General features: G+C 41.4%; 1 protein-coding gene across 12 annotated transcripts in view; it reads right to left on the reverse strand.

Moving 5' to 3' along the window:
• Nucleotides 1–1,962: 1,962 nt before the first annotated feature.
• Nucleotides 1,963–19,756, reverse strand: part of magi2a (membrane associated guanylate kinase, WW and PDZ domain containing 2a) — a 265,202-nt gene continuing 247,408 nt past the window's right edge. For 5 of the 12 annotated variants that reach the window (XM_041977298.1, XM_041977295.1, XM_041977292.1 and 2 more), the window contains 5 exons: nucleotides 18,307–18,505; nucleotides 17,523–17,748; nucleotides 15,906–16,058; nucleotides 10,081–10,219; nucleotides 1,963–6,279 (listed from right to left, as the gene is read on the reverse strand). In XM_041977298.1, the coding sequence (XP_041833232.1) occupies nucleotides 5,603–6,279; nucleotides 10,081–10,219; nucleotides 15,906–16,058; nucleotides 17,523–17,748; nucleotides 18,307–18,505 (1,394 nt within the window). In that variant the 3' untranslated portion in view covers nucleotides 1,963–5,602. Of the gene's footprint in view, nucleotides 6,280–9,675; nucleotides 9,787–10,080; nucleotides 10,220–15,905; nucleotides 16,059–17,522; nucleotides 17,749–18,306; nucleotides 18,506–19,756 lie in introns of all 12 variants that reach the window. The other 7 variants (XM_041977301.1, XM_041977299.1, XR_006009256.1 and 4 more) reach the window with 6 other exon arrangements.

Below are 19,756 nucleotides of genomic sequence, written 5' to 3' on the forward strand. Positions count from 1 at the left end.
GAAAAATACAGACAAGTTATACAGAAGGGTGGAGTCGACTCTGAGGGACTTTGGCAAGTGTGCAGGACAATGACGAGGACGTGGACTGTGGCTTCTGCAGAGGTCTGCTGGGTTTGTGGGAGCACTGAGAGGGACAGAACCGACTGAAGAAGCTGGTCAGATAAGCCAACATCAATCCTGGACATCTCCCCCCTTCTCCGTGGAACTATGGGAGCACATGTGTGAACTAGTACTGGGAGTTCTTGAAACGAATTGTTGCAGTTAAAACTGGGTGTGACAGATACATTATGATCTAAAACAGTAATAACATTTAACTTAATATGCATCCATAATAGCCAATTTCTAACATGTACTGACTAAGTTAGAAATAAAAGACATTACTGTCAAACAAATCTGACATTTTGCTCTTGCTGAGTAAATCCCTCTAAAAATACTTTTAGGTTGAAAATAAGATTGTAAAACTTGGTTAGATGAGCGAGCAGAAGCAGTGACAGAGCAGTCGTCTTTTACTTAATAAAGTACTAGAAACGAGTGTTTCCCCACATTTCTCACCTATCTAAAATCTAGTATCTTAATTCAGGAAACCCCGTATAATTATCTTACTACACTGGCAGATTATTTACTTGATTATAGTCTGAATCTTCTCAGGTTTAGTGTTTTTCTTCTGATTTTAACTCATTTCTGTAGGAACAGATTGCTGCCCTCTCGGAAAATAAGGATCTTTTCAGGAGATTCTTCATTCCATCTAAATGTTCAACAGTAACATACACCTAATATTTCACCCGCTCTCTTCACCAAACCCATCTGTTATTTTACTTTTTACTAATTGTCTTTTTCTATATTTGTCAGAAGAAACTTCACGTTTTTAAACTAAATCTATTTAACTCTACAATAATTCCAATCGCTGCCATTTGGCTTGTTTTAATTATGTTTTCTTCAATTACTGTAATTATTTTTCTTTTGGCTTCTGCAACACTCAAACATTTTGGTCCACAGGATGAATGAAGTATAATATTATCTTAAATAAATAAATAAACCCTCAAAACATCAGCACTTGCTCTCTATCAGCTAAATTATTTGTTTGTACAGCGTCCTTGGGTGCCCTGAAAGGCGCTTTAAATAAAATGTATTATTATTATTAACTGGGGCACAGTGTCCCACAGCAGGACGTATAATTGTTCCTCAACCCAACGACACGTCCGGCTGTCTGTCTGGGAAGAAACCGTTCATTTGCCACCAGAAATAGAAGAGTCGGCTACACGGCCGACTGGAACAAGAAGTGATGGACGGACGGGTCAGAAGTCAAGGCCTTTGTCTCAAACCAGCGTGTTTATGTTCATGGCAGCCCCTACCATGAAGCTGCCTCAGTCTAGCTCCTCATCGTGACTCCAAACCTCAAGGCTTTGCAGAAACTACCTGGAGAAGAAAGAGGAGGGTAACGTGACGTTTGCTGTTGCATGTGTGGCAGGGCATCGATCAAAGTGTCGTATTTAGGTTGGACTTGTGTCAATTCCTAAAGAACCGGTTCATTTGAATGTCCTCATATTGTGCCAAACCTGAACATTTTGGGGAATATTTACACTTTTCCAGTGCAAACACGGTCACCCGACACTTGTTTCTGCTCATCCGATGGCTGCTCTGCTCCCGTTTTTATTATGTAGTTGAACAGGAACAGGTTTAATAACCACTTATTAGTCTGTTTTTAATGAGGAAGCTCAGTGTTCACTAAGCTGCTGTGATAGTAAACAGAACATTTAAATGTGTCAGCCTGGAAGATGAATACTTGTGGCTCCCGTTGATGAATCATCCACTGATTCATTCGGTAAATATCATCTGATGAAGACTAAACGACTTGTTAGGAAAAGCTTGATCCCACTGCAGCCCAGGGACAGACCTTCTTTATCTTTTAACGAAGCAGAAAAAAAAAAACAAAAAATTCACACAGCGCCTCTGAATCAGTCGTTCATGTTGTCAATGTTTTCTTTTTATTTTGACAGCGTTTCTTTATATTATACAGGTAAACAAGGTTTTTGCAAAAGTTAATATATCCATAATGTTGCATTTCATAAAAAATAGTTGCTCCACATACAGTCTTTGTGACCAACAAGTCATATTTCTAGGTATCTGTTGGGTCTACACACTGCTGGGACACCACACAGAGATGAGTGCTGCTCGGGGGCTGTGGCCCGTGTTGTGTGTCGTATGCTTCCACACACACACTTTGCAAACACTCCGCTGGATGTAATGTCCGTTTTTATTGTTTTTTTATTTATTTAGAAAAATAATGATGACAACAGCTCAGACGTGAAAACTGGTGACGTTGTGCAAACACACGTGTTTTTGTTTCTGTCACAGTAGTAAAGTATTAAAAGAAGTCGGGTCAAACTGTACATCTGGAGCTGAGCCGCGACGTTTCTCCTCCTCCTCATCAGAACCTGTAGAACCAACCCTCTGATTTTAACTGTTTTAAAATCACTGCTTAGTCAATGTGTAATTACAGATTATCGTGGCAAACATAATGACTCCACGTCTCCCTTCGCTCTGACATGCTTTAGGAAACTTTAGTGTTGAATTCTTCACGGGGAAATTTACCATTTTTTCTAAACATTTAAACTGAAACACATTTCCTTCCATCACAAGAAGAACAGACCAGTCAAGGTTTGATTTTCTGCTCGTTGACATGAATTTGATGTTTTTAAGCTATTTATAGCCAAAACTGAGACCAAAAGTATAAAAGATGCATTCATGTTGGTTTATCATTTACACAAGTAGTTTCCAGAATAAGCACAGCAGCACTTTGATTCAGTCTGTCTTTAATCGGACCGCTACGGTGGCCCCGAGGTGCAAAACAAAGCACCAAAACTGTGGGGGTGTTTTCGAAAATCAAACAGTACATTCAGGAAAAAGAGAACAAAGCAAAATTCATGACAAAAAATCTGGCTGTCATAAAACATGGCAGCATTTTGGAAAATACAACAAACAGGAGGCCAGCTGACGGCGTGTGGAGCGATACGGAAACATCAATACCTGCGATACGGAAACATCAATACCTGCGATACGGAAACATCAATACCTGCGATACGGAAACATCAATACCTGCGATACGGAAACATCAATACCTGCGATACCTGGTCTATGTGATAGCGTTCTCAGATTATTGATATGTTTTTAGTAATTTGGGGTAAATCTGTAGTTTATCATTAACAGGAACACAGTGGACAGGAAGCGTGGGTAGGAACTATTTCTTCTTCCGCCGGCCATGGTCGTGAAATAAACGGCAGTGTCGCAGCGTCGTGCTGGTCGTCACGCCGTCGTTTCAAACACACTTTATATTTTATTGCTCATAACTCTGGTGAAATTAATTTTTAATGTGCTACACAAACAAATGTGATTATTTTGATTTTCCAGACCGGTTTAATTTTTGTTCAGGGTGTCGGTGTTGGATCGGTATCGTTGACACCAGCATGAGTTTTACTTGGTATCGGACTGGAACGAAAACAGTGGCAGTTTCAGGACCTTCATTTTTTCCCACAGTGCCCCTTAATGGTCTGTTTTTTATTTAGCTCATTTTGTTTGTTTTTAAATCCATTTTGAGTAGGTCAAACTCTGGATTATGCCTGATGTTTTTTTTCTATATCCAATTTTTATTGAAGAAAATAAATAAAAAAAATAATAATAAATAAATAAAACAAACAACAAATGAAAAATGATCAAACTGCCGGCCCTTGTGTCCACTCGTTCCAGTAGTAGGCGAGGTATAACTTATCTGGATGGTGTTTCCCAGCTCCGTTAGGGTTAATGAAATATGGTGACTAGAACGAGCTAAAACTGTTTTTAAGACATAATTACCGATTATTAATAAAAATCAAGTTTTTCTTAGTCTAGCTAATTCCTGAAACTGCAGCTTCTACTACTCATTAATCGATTTGCTGCGTCTTCTGATTTGTTGTATTTTCCAGGACTTAGTTGTGTGTCATCGAGCTGGTTTGTCCAGTTTTATGTTTTGCAACTCAGAATCAAATCTTTCAACATTTTTCTCTGGAAACATTGAAATAAAACATTAAATGAGAAGCTGCTGCTTGGTTTTGTCACTAAAAACCATAAACGCATGTTGCACTTGGGTCGCTCACCTGGAAACTGTCAACGTCTTCTTTGCATCAGTCCTGGGTTCAAATCCAACCTGGAACATTTGCAGTAAATCACTTCCTTCCTCCCTCTCACCTTTTCTTGTCTACACTTCCTGTGTGTCCAAACAAGTGACAAGTGTTTTCACAAAAGGTCAGCTGTTACATGATTAAATAAAAATATGCTGCCTTTAAAATGACTACCTTTAATGAGCTTTGGCACGGATATGCATGTCTCAGCATCGCACAGTGTGGACAGAACCTCCTACGACGGATCAAATTCAGCCTGAAGTCTTTCCCTGACAGATACAGACATTGCTTCATCCAGGTTTACACAATCTCACACCAGAAAGGTTGTAAAAAGACGACTCAGTGTTGGTTTTACTCGTTAGATTTGGTGAAAAGCTCTGCTGGGTGCAGATATCAGAGTTACTAGTGTCGGGTTTCATTAAGGAATCAATGATAAAAGTTGTCACTCGGACAAATAAACACCGCTGTTAAAGTTATTTCATACACAAACCTGTGAAATAAATCATATATTTCACCACAACACACTGAAAAAATCTAGTTTTTTCTCCTATCTGTGAAGTGGGAGTGGTTTAGCAGCCTGTTTTGAACCCTCTGAAGTCTCTTGCAGGTGAACATAAAAGCCAGACTGTCAGTCTAAGGCACTCTGCCTCTCCATCGCCATCATGCAGGCTTCTCTCTCAGCGTCCAGCTGGACACCGCCGTCGCTTTGTTCTGCTTTTTTAAGCACAAAATGATGGGAGATATCTGCTGAATACAAACCCAAAAAATGCAATCACAGGGCTAAAGATGCTGGAGCTGATGGTTCTGGTCCATGTCGTGCAGCTTTGCTTGTTTATTCGTGGACTAGAATTCCCATCAGTTTGACTATAAGGTTCTTCACTATGAAGATGATCTTATTTACAAAATGTTTCCACATATTGGTAATCCTTATAATATATCTATGTCTATAATCATCTGATTCAAGCCCACACGGTCTCTATTAAGGCAAAGCTCTGCTGATGAGTGGATTTCATCTCCGATTCATTCACTCTCATCAAAAACAGGCAAACTGTCTTTGTAACATTCCTCCTCATAAAATAGACTCCACTGTGCACAGTACATGTGTAGAAAAGGGTCCAACGGCTCCTGCTTCCTGTCCGGCTCTGCTAAAGGAAAAGAGCTTTCCAAAATTCATTCCTTTTAAATGATTCTCCGCCAGTAAGCACAACGATTCACTCCTTTTTAACGTGGATGATTTTCCAGTTTTTAAGGTGGTGGGTGTAAAATATATATTTTTTAAAATAATTTAAAATAGTTTTATAAATAAAACTTTAAAAACATGTGGTCCAGATCACCCGGCGTCCCCTCATTGGTTTTGACTCTATGGGAGGACGAGGATGAAGGGGGGTAGGAGCAGAGGAAGATGTGAGGATGGTGGCTCGGACCAGATGAGTGTGGCCACTGTGACGTTATCTGCTGAGCGTGGACGTGTTTGTGCGCAGTGAGCTGGGCAGCTTGTCTGATCCGGGGATTTTCCAGGGCCCAGGAGAGACGGTGGCCTTCCTCCCTGCTGCTACGCTGCTGCTGCTCTTTGCGGGCAGGCTGGGCTGGGTCTCTCCCAGGCTGCCGTCCAGCTCCGCGAGCTGAGGCTCCATCTGCTTCCAACGTTCGCCATCTTCCCTGCTGTTCCCGTTGGCCTGCGGGAGCTTCAACCTGCTGGGAGAGTGAGTGCAATCTTTACTGTCCCCGGTACTCTTCTCCTTGGACCTTCCTCTGGTGTTTCTGGAAGCTTTAGACTCTCCACCTCCCCCCTCCTTGCCTCCTCTCCCATCAGTAGTGGGCTGCATTCTGGGCCCTTTGTGGGTGGACCTGCCACCCTCTTTCCTGGCTCTGCCGCTCCCACCACTTGCAGGCACTCTCCTCCCCTGGCTAATGTGATCTCTGTTCTGGGGGCTCTTGGAAGGCCCCATCCTGCTTTCTTGCGCCACAGCGTCTCGTGAGACATCCTGAGGTGGCAGATGAGGAGGGTCTGGGGCCGGGGCCAGATGAGATGAAGGCAATGACATGGAGAGGCTGTCGATGGGAGGTGCTACTTCTGACAGGCTTGGGGAGGCTGAAGGGTGAGCATCCCATGGGGCAGCATTGTCTGGAGCAAACATGAGCACAGTAAACAACATGGAAACCATGGCAACACAAGCAAACAGTTAAAATAAAGCACTGATAATCATCACAGCAATCATTCTGAGTCTACAAGCCGAAAGCATTGAAGAAAATATGAGAGCTGCTCTACGACCTACTTCCAAACGCACCATAGAATAGCTACGTTCAAACGTCAATCTGCCTCCCAGAGGTCACTTTAAAGCTTCGGCCAATCTAAAATCTTGGTGGAAAATCAAAAACAGGTTTAATGAAATGGATGATGTGGCCAACAGGGTGTTGCCTCAGCGAGAATTAAAACCTCTGGGGCCGAGTTGCTTCTCGCGGCAGGCGCACAGAGTCCGTGGCGCCTTCCTCCACAACTTCCCACTCACATGGACCGCCAGCTTCTGTTTCTACACCGATCCCCCAGCCCCTCAGCCATCAGTCATTTTAAATAGTCCAGGCAGGGGGCAGGAGGGCCACGCTGGCTACTGCAGCACCAAGAGGCCCAATTATAAAATGATGCTCACAGAGTGTATTAGACACAGAACTGAAAGCCAGAAGGAGAACTCGGTGCTTTACCTGCAGTACAGTTAAATGTTTACAGAGTGGGTGGGAAGGACTTTAAAACTAATGTTTATCAGATGATTTGACTGTTCAATCAAAGCTTTCATCTTTACAAAACTGCACATAGAAACTAATCTTGATCTATTTTATCATGTAAAATGACACATCAGGAAATATTAAACAACTTTAGCTCTGTTAGCCGCTTATTTAGCTGCTAAGCACAAATCTTCAATAACTAAAATTAGCACAAAAAGTAAAGAGTTTTTATTTCTTTGTTCTAACAATACTTCTTGTAGTAAAGCTTATACTGTTGGAAATTCTGTTTGTTTTCCTTTTAAATGGAGCCAAATTTCTAAAGAGATGCATTTGTGGGATGAGCAGAGTTGAGTATGTGGGTAGTGTCCATGAAAAACTTCTACTCTTCCTGCGATGCCAAACAGCAGATTTAGCTGTTTGTTGGATTTGATGATTAAAGTATAAAGAAACAAGAGAAGTTGGCAATTTAACAGTGTCTTTTATTTAACAAACAGGGGCCTCTGGCTCATGAAGAACCATCTTTGTACCTCCTCCTTATACTGGTCACCAGCTCGGTCACACACTGCTGTGGGATGGCTTCCTTAGAACAGACCTTAACTGACCGCTGCAGAAGGGCCCCGGCTTACATGTTATTTGGAGAACCAGAAGCTCAAAACAAGAATCAACAATGGAATCAGCTGTTTGGCATTGACAGAAGATTTTGTCATGGGCGCAACCCACATACTCAACTCTGCTGCTCATTCCACAAATTTTTCTTACAAATCTGTCTCTATTTAAAAAGGAAAAAAGACTTTCCAGCAGCATAAGATTTACTACCAAGAAGCATTATTATAACAAATAAATAATCCGAAAAACACATCTCTACTTTTTGTGCTAAAGTTTAGTTGTTAGGCTTGTGTGCAGTTTCCTGCTGAACCAAATAGTAAACAGAACGATTTTAGAGCCTTTTAAAAGTCAGGACTTCACGTTGACTCAGAGGATTTCATATTGATGTCTGCTGCATGTTTTTAGCATTCTGTAGTCAATCTGGGTCTTGGAAGTGAATCTTTCTTTAAACTGAATTGAAAAAAATAGTCTTTTAGTGAAATGCAACTGGAGATATCTAACTTAAAAGGACATAAACATCATACCACAGTTTGGTTATGAGAAATTAAAGTGTCGGAGACGGCTTTCTCAGACACTTTGTCTGGTTCGTTAATATAATTGTAAACATCTACTTCTGTATGTGTTGACATGCAAACAGCATGTGGACGCTGGGCAAATCCTGCAGAGATTCCATGTCTGCAGGTGGAAGCATGAAACAAAGCCTCAAGAACATTTGATTAAATCCTCATCCTGCAGTTTTAACACATCCACCTGCAGCCATGCAGTCTCTGCAGCTCGTTCCAGCTCCTGCTTTATGAATTTAACAAATGCCCACACACTGTCTGCATTTCAAGCTGTGCAATTTAAGCTTGATGTACTATAATTCCGTGTTGGAGTTTTTCTGTTGAGTTTGCAGGATATGATTGTGATTAGATTAGAATAAACAGGGTTAAATCTAATTAATTAAGGTGTTATGCACAATGATAGCCTTACAGAGCTCAGCTATAAAGCAAGTAATTCCACCAAAGACTGAAGTGTAAGGATGTCATATCTGAATGAAAAAAGGCTGACTGGCCTTTCCTCTGAGTGTACACGTCATGTACTTAATAATGGGATTTGTTTCTGTATGTATCACTTTAATAAATGGTATGTAACGTGTTACTACTCTCTATTGGCTTTTTGGAGCAAGTAAAACTCAGAAGGCTTTGAGAAAAGTGTTGCCTGGAGTTTTAGCCCTTATGTAAGAGAGACACTTAACACATTTTATATTCTGCACAAATCAACTACTATAAAGTTATATATAAGGATCACAGTTTGCAGCCCTGATTCTCTGCTTCATTTTGCATTTAGCTGTTCGTAAAAAGCAGGCAGTAACTCCAAACAACCACCTCTTCCTTTCACCATTAGTATGCTAATGTTTTAAACAGCCAAATTAATCACCACACTTGATTTGCATAACCTTTCAGCATGCAAATTAAGGTCTTGCAGTCTACAAGTGATGAAATGTGGAATCAAACCCACACAGACCTGAACACATAGGTTAAAATGCTGCTTCCGCTTGTGGGCCGCAGGGGAGGCGAACACAGACGACATCTGTAATGATGGAGCTCTGTGTCGTCTGGCTAACCACACTAACACTCCTCGTCTGCATATTTCAAGGCTGCACAACATCCTCAAGGCAAATATTGAGGAAAATGCTTTTCATACAGAGATTAAACTCAAGGATGGAAGGAGGCTGACTGGGTGAAACATTTTATCCCATGTTTGGGGGGGCAGGTAAGCGCTATGCAGATAAAAAAGCCAGAGGAGTGAGTGACGCAATTTTATTAGCGGTCATGTAACAGAAACAAATGTCCCCTTTCAGGCTCAATTTGCGCCGCGCAGCGATTTTCCTGGGTAAATAATCAGCTGCAATACTTAACCCTGCCCCCAGCTGACTCAGGGTGAATGCTCTTATTGCTGTATCTTTGGGCCTGCAGGTAGCTGTTAAAGGCTGATTTATAGCTCAGTCAGGAGGCCAGTTATGTTCACTAGTTTTACAAACTCCTGCAGCTTTGATGGTATTTCCACAAGGCAAAAAAAAAAAAAAAAAAAGGCAACATCTTCAGCGGTTTAAAGTCAGCAATTTGCTCAAGATTAATCAAGTAAAACGAGACAACACAGCACAGAAAGCCAGGGTTAAGTGAAGAGAAAAACATTGGTAATGGTAACAAACCGTGTCTTTAGAGTGGCCCATTAGGAAGAAATAGGGGGAGCCATGCTTGTCACTTTTCATGCACATGGAGAGACTGGAAGATACCATTCCTATAGAAGGGGAAGTAACAACCTAGACCAATCAATTAGTGATAGATCACTGAAATGGACAGAAGATAAACTAGTGTTAGTCAAGATAAAAGAGACAAACAATTAGTTTTTTAAATCACAGCTTAACAGATCCAGAATTAAAATAATACAGAAGTATGAAGAGTATAAAGATAACATGAATATCAGTGCATGCCAGCCTAGTTTTATTAAGAGTAGATGTGAAACAACAGTAGGTAAGAGAACCCAGTCTAAGAGTTAAGAAAGAAATGACTGAAGAAAAGGAGTGAAGGTGTGGAGGATAACGTGTGGATCTCACCATACTCTGGGACCTGCCCTGTACCCCGCTTCAGGAGGAGACGAACGCGTCGGCCTCCAGACTTGATGAGCTCGATGGCCCTGGCATGGGTCATGTCCCGAGTGCTCTCTCCATTGATCTCAATGATTTGGTCCCCGACCTGGACGTCAGCATGAGCGTGACACAGACACACACACACACACACACAAAGAGATGTTTTAACAATCAGACGTGCAGCAGTGATACTTTTTAAATATGACGTCCTTATGGGCTCAATAAAAAGTCAAAGATTGTGCAGCTGTAAACGAGTTTGTGTTTGTAAATCAAGTTTGTCACCCTGCAAAAAAACAATCTGCCCAAAAAATTCAAGTTTTTCAAAGCAAATGTGCAGAAAGGATCTGCACGGCTGTAAAAAGATGTGTGTTTGTGGAAAATAACAGAAGTTCTTTTGCAAACATCGTGTCCACAGATGCGAAGCACAAAACTGCGTGTGAGACTCTGAAGTTGCGGTTTTGAATTTTGTCCCTGTCTTTTTACGTCTCTCTGATTGGACGGTGACTAATCAAACTGTCCAATCACCAACAGACAGCTTCCTGTCTTTTCTCACCACTGCAGGCACTTGAAGGGGAGTAGATTTATTTTAAATAAATAATTTGCCTGATCTTCATGGGACTTGTGCCGTCTGTAATAATAAGACATTCATGGTCAGATGAGGACCTCATAGCTGGACCACCCGGCACTAGTTGGTGAGCTCCCCCTCCCTAGGCCTGGCTTCAGGGATGTGCCCTAGTTTCCTCTTATCAGGTGTATTTATCAATCCCACACATGATGATGAACACTTTGGGGCCAATGTGGAGTTCAGGATCTTGCTCAAGAAGCCTTTGACATGTGGACTGACGAAGCAATGAATCAAACCTGTGAACTTTAGACCGATGTATCTTGAGCCCCAGCTGATTACAATTACAATAAAATTCAAACAATCAAACATCAAGAAAACTGCTCCAAATGTTCAAATTTCAGAAAGGACACCTTCATATTGAGTTTTAGTACCTGCCTTACCTACAGGAAAGAACCTCCCATTAAATAATAACTACAGGTTAACAGGTTTTTAACCCTGCCTGATGCTGTGAGTAGCTTCTCATTTCTTTAACAACCATGTCAGAAGACAAATCCTGTAGTCGCAGAAAAGATGTTAATGTTTCAGAAGGATCAAATTTTTGTCATCAAGCACAGACAACATCTAAGGAGATGCTGAAACTAATAAACATGGTTAAAAACTGTCCGGATAGTGTGGAACCATCGTCTTCTAGGAAGAAATGTAGCCTTGATTGATCGCCGATCATTTAAAGGTGCAGCATGAAACACAATCAATCACATAAAATGTTAAATATTATTAAAAACTATGTTTCTATTGGTATCTAATTACTTTACTAAAGCAACTATCATGTTTTCATTCTCTGTGAATGAGCCATTTATATCTACTTGCCGTGAGTCCACATACATGACAGCTGCCATATTTGTCCCGCCATTTTTAATACGGTGTCTCTGAATGGACAAACAACTCTGAACTTTAAAACTGCCATATCGGCTTAGTTTGACAGGTGCTAGACACCTTTAAAAGGACCATAGAAGAAGACAGTACACATGTACACAATGCTGAAGTAGTTGGATCCACCCATAAAAGGATGTTTAAGTCTGGGACAATTTTGGCCACTGACAGCCACCATCCATTCACAGCTGTGCTTGGTATTCGAAGTCACTGCAATGTCGATCTTTCAAATCAAACTTTATTTATAAGCGCTTTTCATGCTAAAGGCAACACAAAGTGCTTTACATGATTAAAAACAAGAAAAAAAAAATCTTTACCACTAGTAAAGATGTCAATTCAGTTAGCTAGGGAGCATAAAGACTGGAATCTGGAGCCATGGAAGAAGGTCATGTGGTCTGATGAGTCCAGATCTACCCTGGTCCAGAGTGATGGAGCATCAGGGTAAGAAGAGGGGAGGATGAAGGGAAGCAGCCATCATGCCTAGTGCTACTGTACAAGCCTGTGGGGGCAGTCTATGGTCTGGGGTTGCTGCAGTTGTTCAGGTCTAGTTTCAGGTCTAGTTTCAGGTCTAGGTTCAGGTCTAGGTTCAGCAACATTATGTGTTCAAAGATTGAGGTCAGCTGATACCTGAATATCCTGAACGAGCAGGTTATTCCATCTTCTCTGATGGTACGACTGTATTCCAAGATGACAATGCCAATCATGGGGCTCAGATTGTGAAAGAGTGGTTCAGGGAACAGGAGACATCATTTTCACACATGGATTGGCCACCATGAAGTCCAGACCTTTTTTATTTTCTTTTTTTTTTCTTCTTAAGTATTTTTTAAGAGTCCTGACATGAACCCCATTGAGAGTCTTTGGATGTGCTGGAGAAAGCTTTGTGCAGTGGTCCAACAGCAGTTCTGGATGGAAATAAATCTACTAATATTTCACAGAAAATGCTGCCCTAATCAAAGATAATTAGTGTTTATTCGTCCACAAACTTCAACCAGCTTTACTCAGAGACTGATAAATACTGTGTGAGCTCAGAACAAACGAGTAAGAGGAGGACTGGATCAGGGCCGATGCCATGTTCATTTTATAGTACCAATAATCCTCTTTGACCAGCAACTGTGAAAAAAAGAGCTGACAGGGATAACGTGTCCTCAAAAAGCAGCTAAACAACTAAATGCAAGTTTCTTCATAAAACACTCTACCCTGCTGAGCAGCAATATCCTTCTCCTTCAGGAGAAACGACAGCAGCAGCAGCTCAGATAACAGCTACTATAAATATTAACAGGAATATCTGCTTTTCATGGCAACTTCTCTGTGCGTGAGAGTTAAATATAAGACCTCCGCCTCCTTCTCAGCCCTTTAGGAGACAGCTTCGAGGTTGACTAATGGGGAGGATTCATGGAGACCAGCAGAAAACGTGCTGCCCAATTACACTAACAAATGGAGAAGTCCTCCAGTAATGGTCTGGACAATTTGAAAGTCAGGAGCAAACTCGATTCATGAGGGGGGGAGTCATTAGGTGTCATTACAGCAGTCTGACGGGAGGTGGAAGGCAAGACGATTTGCTCATTAATCCTGACCTCCAAACAGCAGAAGACAGCAATCTCCATTTTCATTGTCAATAAAGTTGAATGGACTGAATGGACAGAATGTGAATGGTGTGCTCAGAGAGCATGAGGTGGAAATGAAGTGGGGAGTTGTCTTTATTATACGCTGTGGCTACACACAACTCGGTTTTATTGAAAGGTTAATGTGTTGAGTGGTGATAAAATGTCCTGAATTATTATTGTTGTGATCAATGACTCCAGATCATTGTCTCACCAGCTTTTTTCTGCCACTTGAACCCTAAAAACATCTGTTTAAATTTGTTAGCAATTAGTTTTTAGCTTCTACCATTAAACTGGGATTTCCTCCTTTTTAAAGCGGACACTGAGGGAATGATGAGGACAGAGGACCAGACTCAAACTCCAGATATCAGCCTTTCGTGTGGAAGCGTTTTGTTATTCCACTTTTTATTTGTATAAGAACAGGTGATACATGTTGCACCTTCCTGTACATATAATCATGTCCACTCTTACACAGACATAGAAATAATTGTTGCCATCCTTCAGTTAATGAAATAAAAACCCACAAAAGTTATCGAAATACCTTGAAACTGACCAAAGTAATAATAAATAAAAATAAAAATCAGGCATTGCTTTTGAATTGTTGCCAACAGAATGATTTTAAAAAACTAATTAATGAAGCAAACCTGGACAAAATGATGGCTCCCCTAGAAAGATTGAAATAATTTGACCATAGGGGATGTTAAACTAAGAAAGCGAAGGACAGAGTTGTCTCAGGAGATTAGCGAGAACATCGTAGACAAGCATTTCAGACCATAAGAGCATCTCCAAGCACAGTGGTATCCAACTAAAATTTAAAGAGGTCCAGTTAGAGAAAAAGTTTTGGAGTATATTTGGACTATAAGCTGCATTCATTTAGAATTTTATTTTAAAAACTCCAGGACAAAGAACAAACATTTAATCTGGGAAAGGCTCTGGACTTGTGGACACGGCTGCGTGACCAACCCTGGCCTGCCACGAATGAAGCTTCACGTTAAATATGAAATAACCGGGTCAGCTGCCCCATCACAGACAAAGCTCGCGGAGGATGAATTGACCGGATCAAAGCTAACTTTTTTAAATGGCCTCGAGAACAAGAACAAAGTTCTTGTTTCTCTTGGAGTCGGTGACCAGCTTTACTCCGTTCTTTGACCGCTTCGCCGTCTCTTTGCTTCATAACAGCATAAAGCTGAACAGGCCAAGTTAACATAACAAGCAAGTTACTGTAAGGAAGTTCTCCAAGCTCCCATCTCATTCCACATCACTGGATCCACTGAATTCTTCATCCTCTTTGTCGTTTCTGAACCACTCCACCAACTGCTGTCAGATTACCGTTTTCAGCTGCATATTTCACTACCTGCAGGTTCGCATCGGCAGAATAGGATTTTCTTTCAGGGACATTTTATTCATGTTCAGTCTTTCTCAGTTGCTTTTAGGTTAATGTTTCAGGTAATTTTTTAGTGGTACAGGAGCAGCTAAAACGGTGGTTATCACAAGCCTAGAGCGCCCTCTCGTGGCTGTTATGTTCATGTCAGTCGGTATGAATTAACGTTTAAGGACATGTTGAATTATATGTACGTCGCACTTTACTATAAGTCGCAGGACCAGCCAAACTATGAAAAAAAAAGTGCGACTTATAGTCCAGAAAGTACAGTACAAAACTCTGCTGCTTATCCCACAAATGAATTTTCTTAGAAACGTGGTTCCAGTTAAAAGAGAAAAAAACAGACTTTTGAAAAGTATAAAATTTATTACCAAGAAATATTTTTACAACCAAGAAATAATCCACCAAACACTAAATTCCCTACTTTTGGTACTAAGTTTAGGTTTTAAATGGTTTATTTAGCAGCATGACTCATGGGTAGAGTGGTCGTCCTGCAGCCCATAGGTTGCCGGTTCGATCCCAGCCTGGAGAGCTCATGTCGAGGTGTCCCTGAGCAAGACACCAAGCAATGATATCATCTTTATTTGTAACAAGTTATTTGTATATTGTTTTAATTGTGCTTTTCCTCCCACATTTCGATATAATTCACATTTCTACCAATGATCATGTTTCACAGCAGCCTGACGTGGACTCTAAGTAACGGCCGGAGGGATTCCTCCTTCCTCCACCTGCATCTGAGCTCACTGAACGTCACTGGCTGCACCATCCAGGAGTAACACCTCCTTCTGGGGCATTTTGCACACATTATCTTTGACAGGTTCATGATAAATAAGCAATGCAACACATTCTGAGGGCTCAACTCCAGGCATTAAGTTCGGAGGACATGGAAGAGAGGGACCAAGGAAGTGGAAGGTTGAGGGGACTGACTAATTCATAAAATCTGAGGTAGAAGTCATTTCCAGGATTTGATACTACATCTTTAGAAATTCAGATAAGTGCATGTGCTGAATTACTTCTTCTGACACCAAATGTAGAGGGAAGCTGTGCAAACACTTACATATCAAATGCTTCGGCTGTGCAGGGGAGAGATGAGTTTTAGGAATGTGGGAGGAGACTTCTGCAAAACTCCCAACAACAAAAGGAAAACCATCTTTTAACTTCATACTACGAGATGGGAAAAGTTAGTGCTGCAGCTCTGATAACATCTCACAATTACTGCGAGCGACTGCCATGAAATCCACAACGAAAGAAAGCAGATTAACCTTTAAAGAGGGAGCAGCAGCTCTGTCGGAGGAAAAGACATCATCAAACCTACCCTCATCCTCCCGTTGCGGATAGCTGGCCCGTCCTCCGCCAGTCGTAGGACAAACAGGTCCATTTTGTATTCCCGGCCTCCTCGGATGCTAAAACCGAATCCTTTCACGCTTTTCTCCAGCTCCACTGTGAAGAAGTCGAAGTCCTGCGAAAGCTACAACAAACAGAGATCAGACTTGATTAGATTTGGGGATATGAGAGGATAAAACAAAGCACAGCAGAAGATAGGATCTGGAAATGACAACCGAGCAAATGACAGGAAAACAATATGAGCAAGAATTACAGGGAAGATTTAAGAGCTGAACGATGAAGCTGCATGACTCATTCTGCCACTTATTTAGTCAGACAGACAAAATCAGGCTAGTCAGGAATGTCTGGATTAAACTATATGAAAAACCCAACTAGATAATAAAAAAATAAACAATTTAAACTATTTAAAGGCTATTTTTCTTCTCTGCCACGTACCTGCTGGCCAGCGCATAGCTAAACAACGCTGTGCCATTAGTGCCTGATTTATTATATTTGAATCTAAAGAAACACTTTTAAAAACCAAACAGCTTAAAATGCACATTTCAAACATGTTGAATGTGAGTACTTCTTGACTAAATTCATGGTGAATCTTTTCTCAGACCATGTGTTAACACGTGTCTCCTGTCATTTCCCTCCAAACTTTTCCTGGATTTTCTCTGACAACAGCAGCAGGACGTTTTCAGAGACGATGAAGGTTTTTTTGGCCTCTGTCACGAGCAAAGTCACCACAGAGGAAGACTCCAGGGTTTTTCAGGATGCAGTGGAGGCGTCTCACATTAAGTTTTGTGTTGACCTGAATTCAGCTAACTTCCTCTAAAACACAAAAACAAAACTAAGAAAAAAACTCAGGTGTCTCACCAACATGACAGGTGAGCTTTCTGATAAGATGCTACTGGAGACGCTCTGGCTTCCTGCTGTTAGCTGGTTTCTCCCACATAAGAAACATAAAGCCTGCAGTAAGCTGAAATGTGTGGATGTAAGTCTAAAAAAACATTTCCTCCTAAATACTGATAGAATTTTAGTGGCTCTACTTTCACCTTCTTTTGTTATTCCAGTGAATCCAGTGTTCAGTTTTTGATGACTGACAGGTGATGTTATTTGATATGAGCCAGAATGTGTCAGAGATCCTGGTCTGGAGGTTTGTTGCAGTGAATTAAACTACAAATAGATTTTAGTTTATAAAATTGTGTATTTTATTGATCTCACTAGATTATTATAATGTGTCTCCAAGTATCCTTAGGGGTTCATGTATCCTCATGTGAGAAATAGTGCTAAAGGCCATGCTTTTAAACACAAATTTAACACATCAACCCTTTTTAAATTTGCTAGGAAGTCTCCATCAAACATAAACAGCACATTTGAAGAAATATCAGCACTTCTGTAGTGATAGTTTTGGTAAATTAACACTCTTAACAACACTTTATTTTCCACCATCTGAAGGGAATTAATCACGTGCTCATAAACATCTGCAGTTTTGTAGCTGTGGAGAGCAGGTCAGGCTGCCTGATGGGAGCAGGACTGAAGGAAGTTTCAGTCTGCATCAGCCTCTACAGTCCAGTATCTGTTCTGCAGGTGGAGGACTTCTTACTTGTACTGGTGGCATTCTGTAGTCTGGGATGGTGAACTGCCTCGCATCGGGTGCTAGCTGTCTGTAGTCGAGCAGAGGTGGGTGCCTGTAGTCCAGCGTGGGCGGCTGCCGGTAATCCGCCACCGGAGGGTGCCGGTAATCCACCGGCGGCTGTCGGTAGTCTGTGAACGGTGGCTGTCGGATGTCTGGTTTGACGTCTTGCCTCGCCTTCACCTCAGACCTGTAACTAACAGACAAACCAGACTGAAGGAAGAAGATCTGGAGAGATTTTGATCACGCCCAGCTCAGCCAGAAAAGAGGCCTGTTGTGTTTGCAGACACAAGTAAACACGACGACAGTGGGGAAAATGAATCTGTCTTTTCCACACTCATCCTATTAAATGTTTATAATAAGTAGAAAGTTTTTGTCAGAGGCTGATGATGACAAAGAGATGAGGATGGGGTGCAAAGCAGAAGGAAAAGCAATGAAACTGTAGATTTTGGACCCTGAAGTTCTCTAAAATATTTAATAGACCTCTATAAAGAAAAAATACATGTAAATAATGTAGCAGTCCATATGAGTTGGATGATGTTAGACAGCAAACTGGGGAGAAGGAGAGTGAGAGAGGAGAGGACGAGCTGAAAAAGTGAGACAGAGAAAGACAATGTTTAAAAAAAAAAGAGGAAGAAGGTAAAAGAAATCCCAGAGGATGGGTTTTACCTCAAGAGACGGTCTGAAGGTTGGGCTATAAAACGCCTCAGCATGAGGATGAAAGAGGATGGAGTGTTTGTAAGCTGTGTCTTACCTGCCCTCATGGGTGTAGGTCTGAGGTGGGGGAGCGGGAAGCTGGGTTGCTGGGCTCTGATTGGACACTGGGTTGGGCTGGTGTGGTTCGGTCACTGCCTGACTGGACTGGGTGGTGTTGGGTTGGGATTTAGGGCTCTTCTGCTGAGCCATGGGGCTTTGCTTCTCTGAGGTGGGGGCTGACGGAGGGTTGCTAATCTCTGTGTTACAGAAAAAGCAAATAAAAGAAATTAAATCAACATGAGCAGTTTTTACACATTAAGATTGTTTTTGTTCAGCTGGTGGAAAGAGAAAATATTGAGTCTGTTTCTAAAGCAAATTCTCCATCATGTGCCTGCAGCCGTGTTTATGACCTTTTTACAGATCTTCACTGGAAACAGATGTCTGCTGATGATGGAAACAAGGCTGATGAGAGGTGAGTGTTAAACAGAAACAATGAGCTGAACGAAGCTAAAACGGCTCATAAAGCTGAACAGAACTGCAGTTCACAAGTGATCCAATGTAAATATTACTTCTTGATTAGTCCTGCTTTATCGTTTGATTAAACGGAGGAAAATTTTTTACCTACTTTACTCTGTTTAGTCTTAAAACATCAATGTAAGCAAACTGCTATAAATATGTTCCTAAAATGTACATCTACAATCCCAAAAGTAAGTTAGGATACACTTAAATCTGGGTATGACACATTATTTCCCCTGTTATAAGAATCAAAAGTGAATTAATACATTTTCTGGACACTTTTACTGCTTATCAGACTAAAACATGGACAGATGACGTCACACCTGTCCACAGCAACGTGCACCCGCCCGAACCCGTCAGGATGATTACCAAACCCGACCCGTGGATGTAGGATATAACCTGCGACTCCACCCGAGCGTTAACACAGTGAAGGTGTTGTTCTGTCGTCATTTTCATTTACAATAAAAAAGAAAAAGGCAACGACACGTAAATATTGTGAAACAGCAGAACTGAGACGTTCGTCTGACTTCTGTGACGTCAAAGTCGGATGAAATGACACGTGACGGTTCAGACCAAGGTCGCTTTAATGCCACTGACTGTTTACAAGAGGAGCAACAGGAGACGTACAAAGAGCTGCAATCCCCAACAGGAGCTGATTCATAAAGTAGCTGCTTCACATCCCACCTTCAACTCATCTTCAGTTTAAGTCCTGTCAGTTTTAAGATGCCTATCGATGTCAAAACGCCCAACAGGCAGTAAACATGCAAATTAAAGAGGCCGTTTGTCCATCTGTTCGTGTGGAATGTAGGTCAGATGTGATGTCTGTAGCAACGTTAAGCCACCAGGTAAGATCTTTTTGGGATTAAAATCTACATTTTGAAAAGCTGTTTCTGGAACACAGTCACTGATCTCTGTGCAGCTGTTGCCATAACGAAGGTGAGGACGATAAGCTGATCAGAGTCAGCTGTGAAGAGTAAAAACTCCCAAGTGTT

The sequence above is a fragment of the Melanotaenia boesemani genome, chromosome 23 (genome assembly GCF_017639745.1).
Source record: "Melanotaenia boesemani isolate fMelBoe1 chromosome 23, fMelBoe1.pri, whole genome shotgun sequence".
NCBI lineage: Eukaryota > Metazoa > Chordata > Actinopteri > Atheriniformes > Melanotaeniidae > Melanotaenia > Melanotaenia boesemani.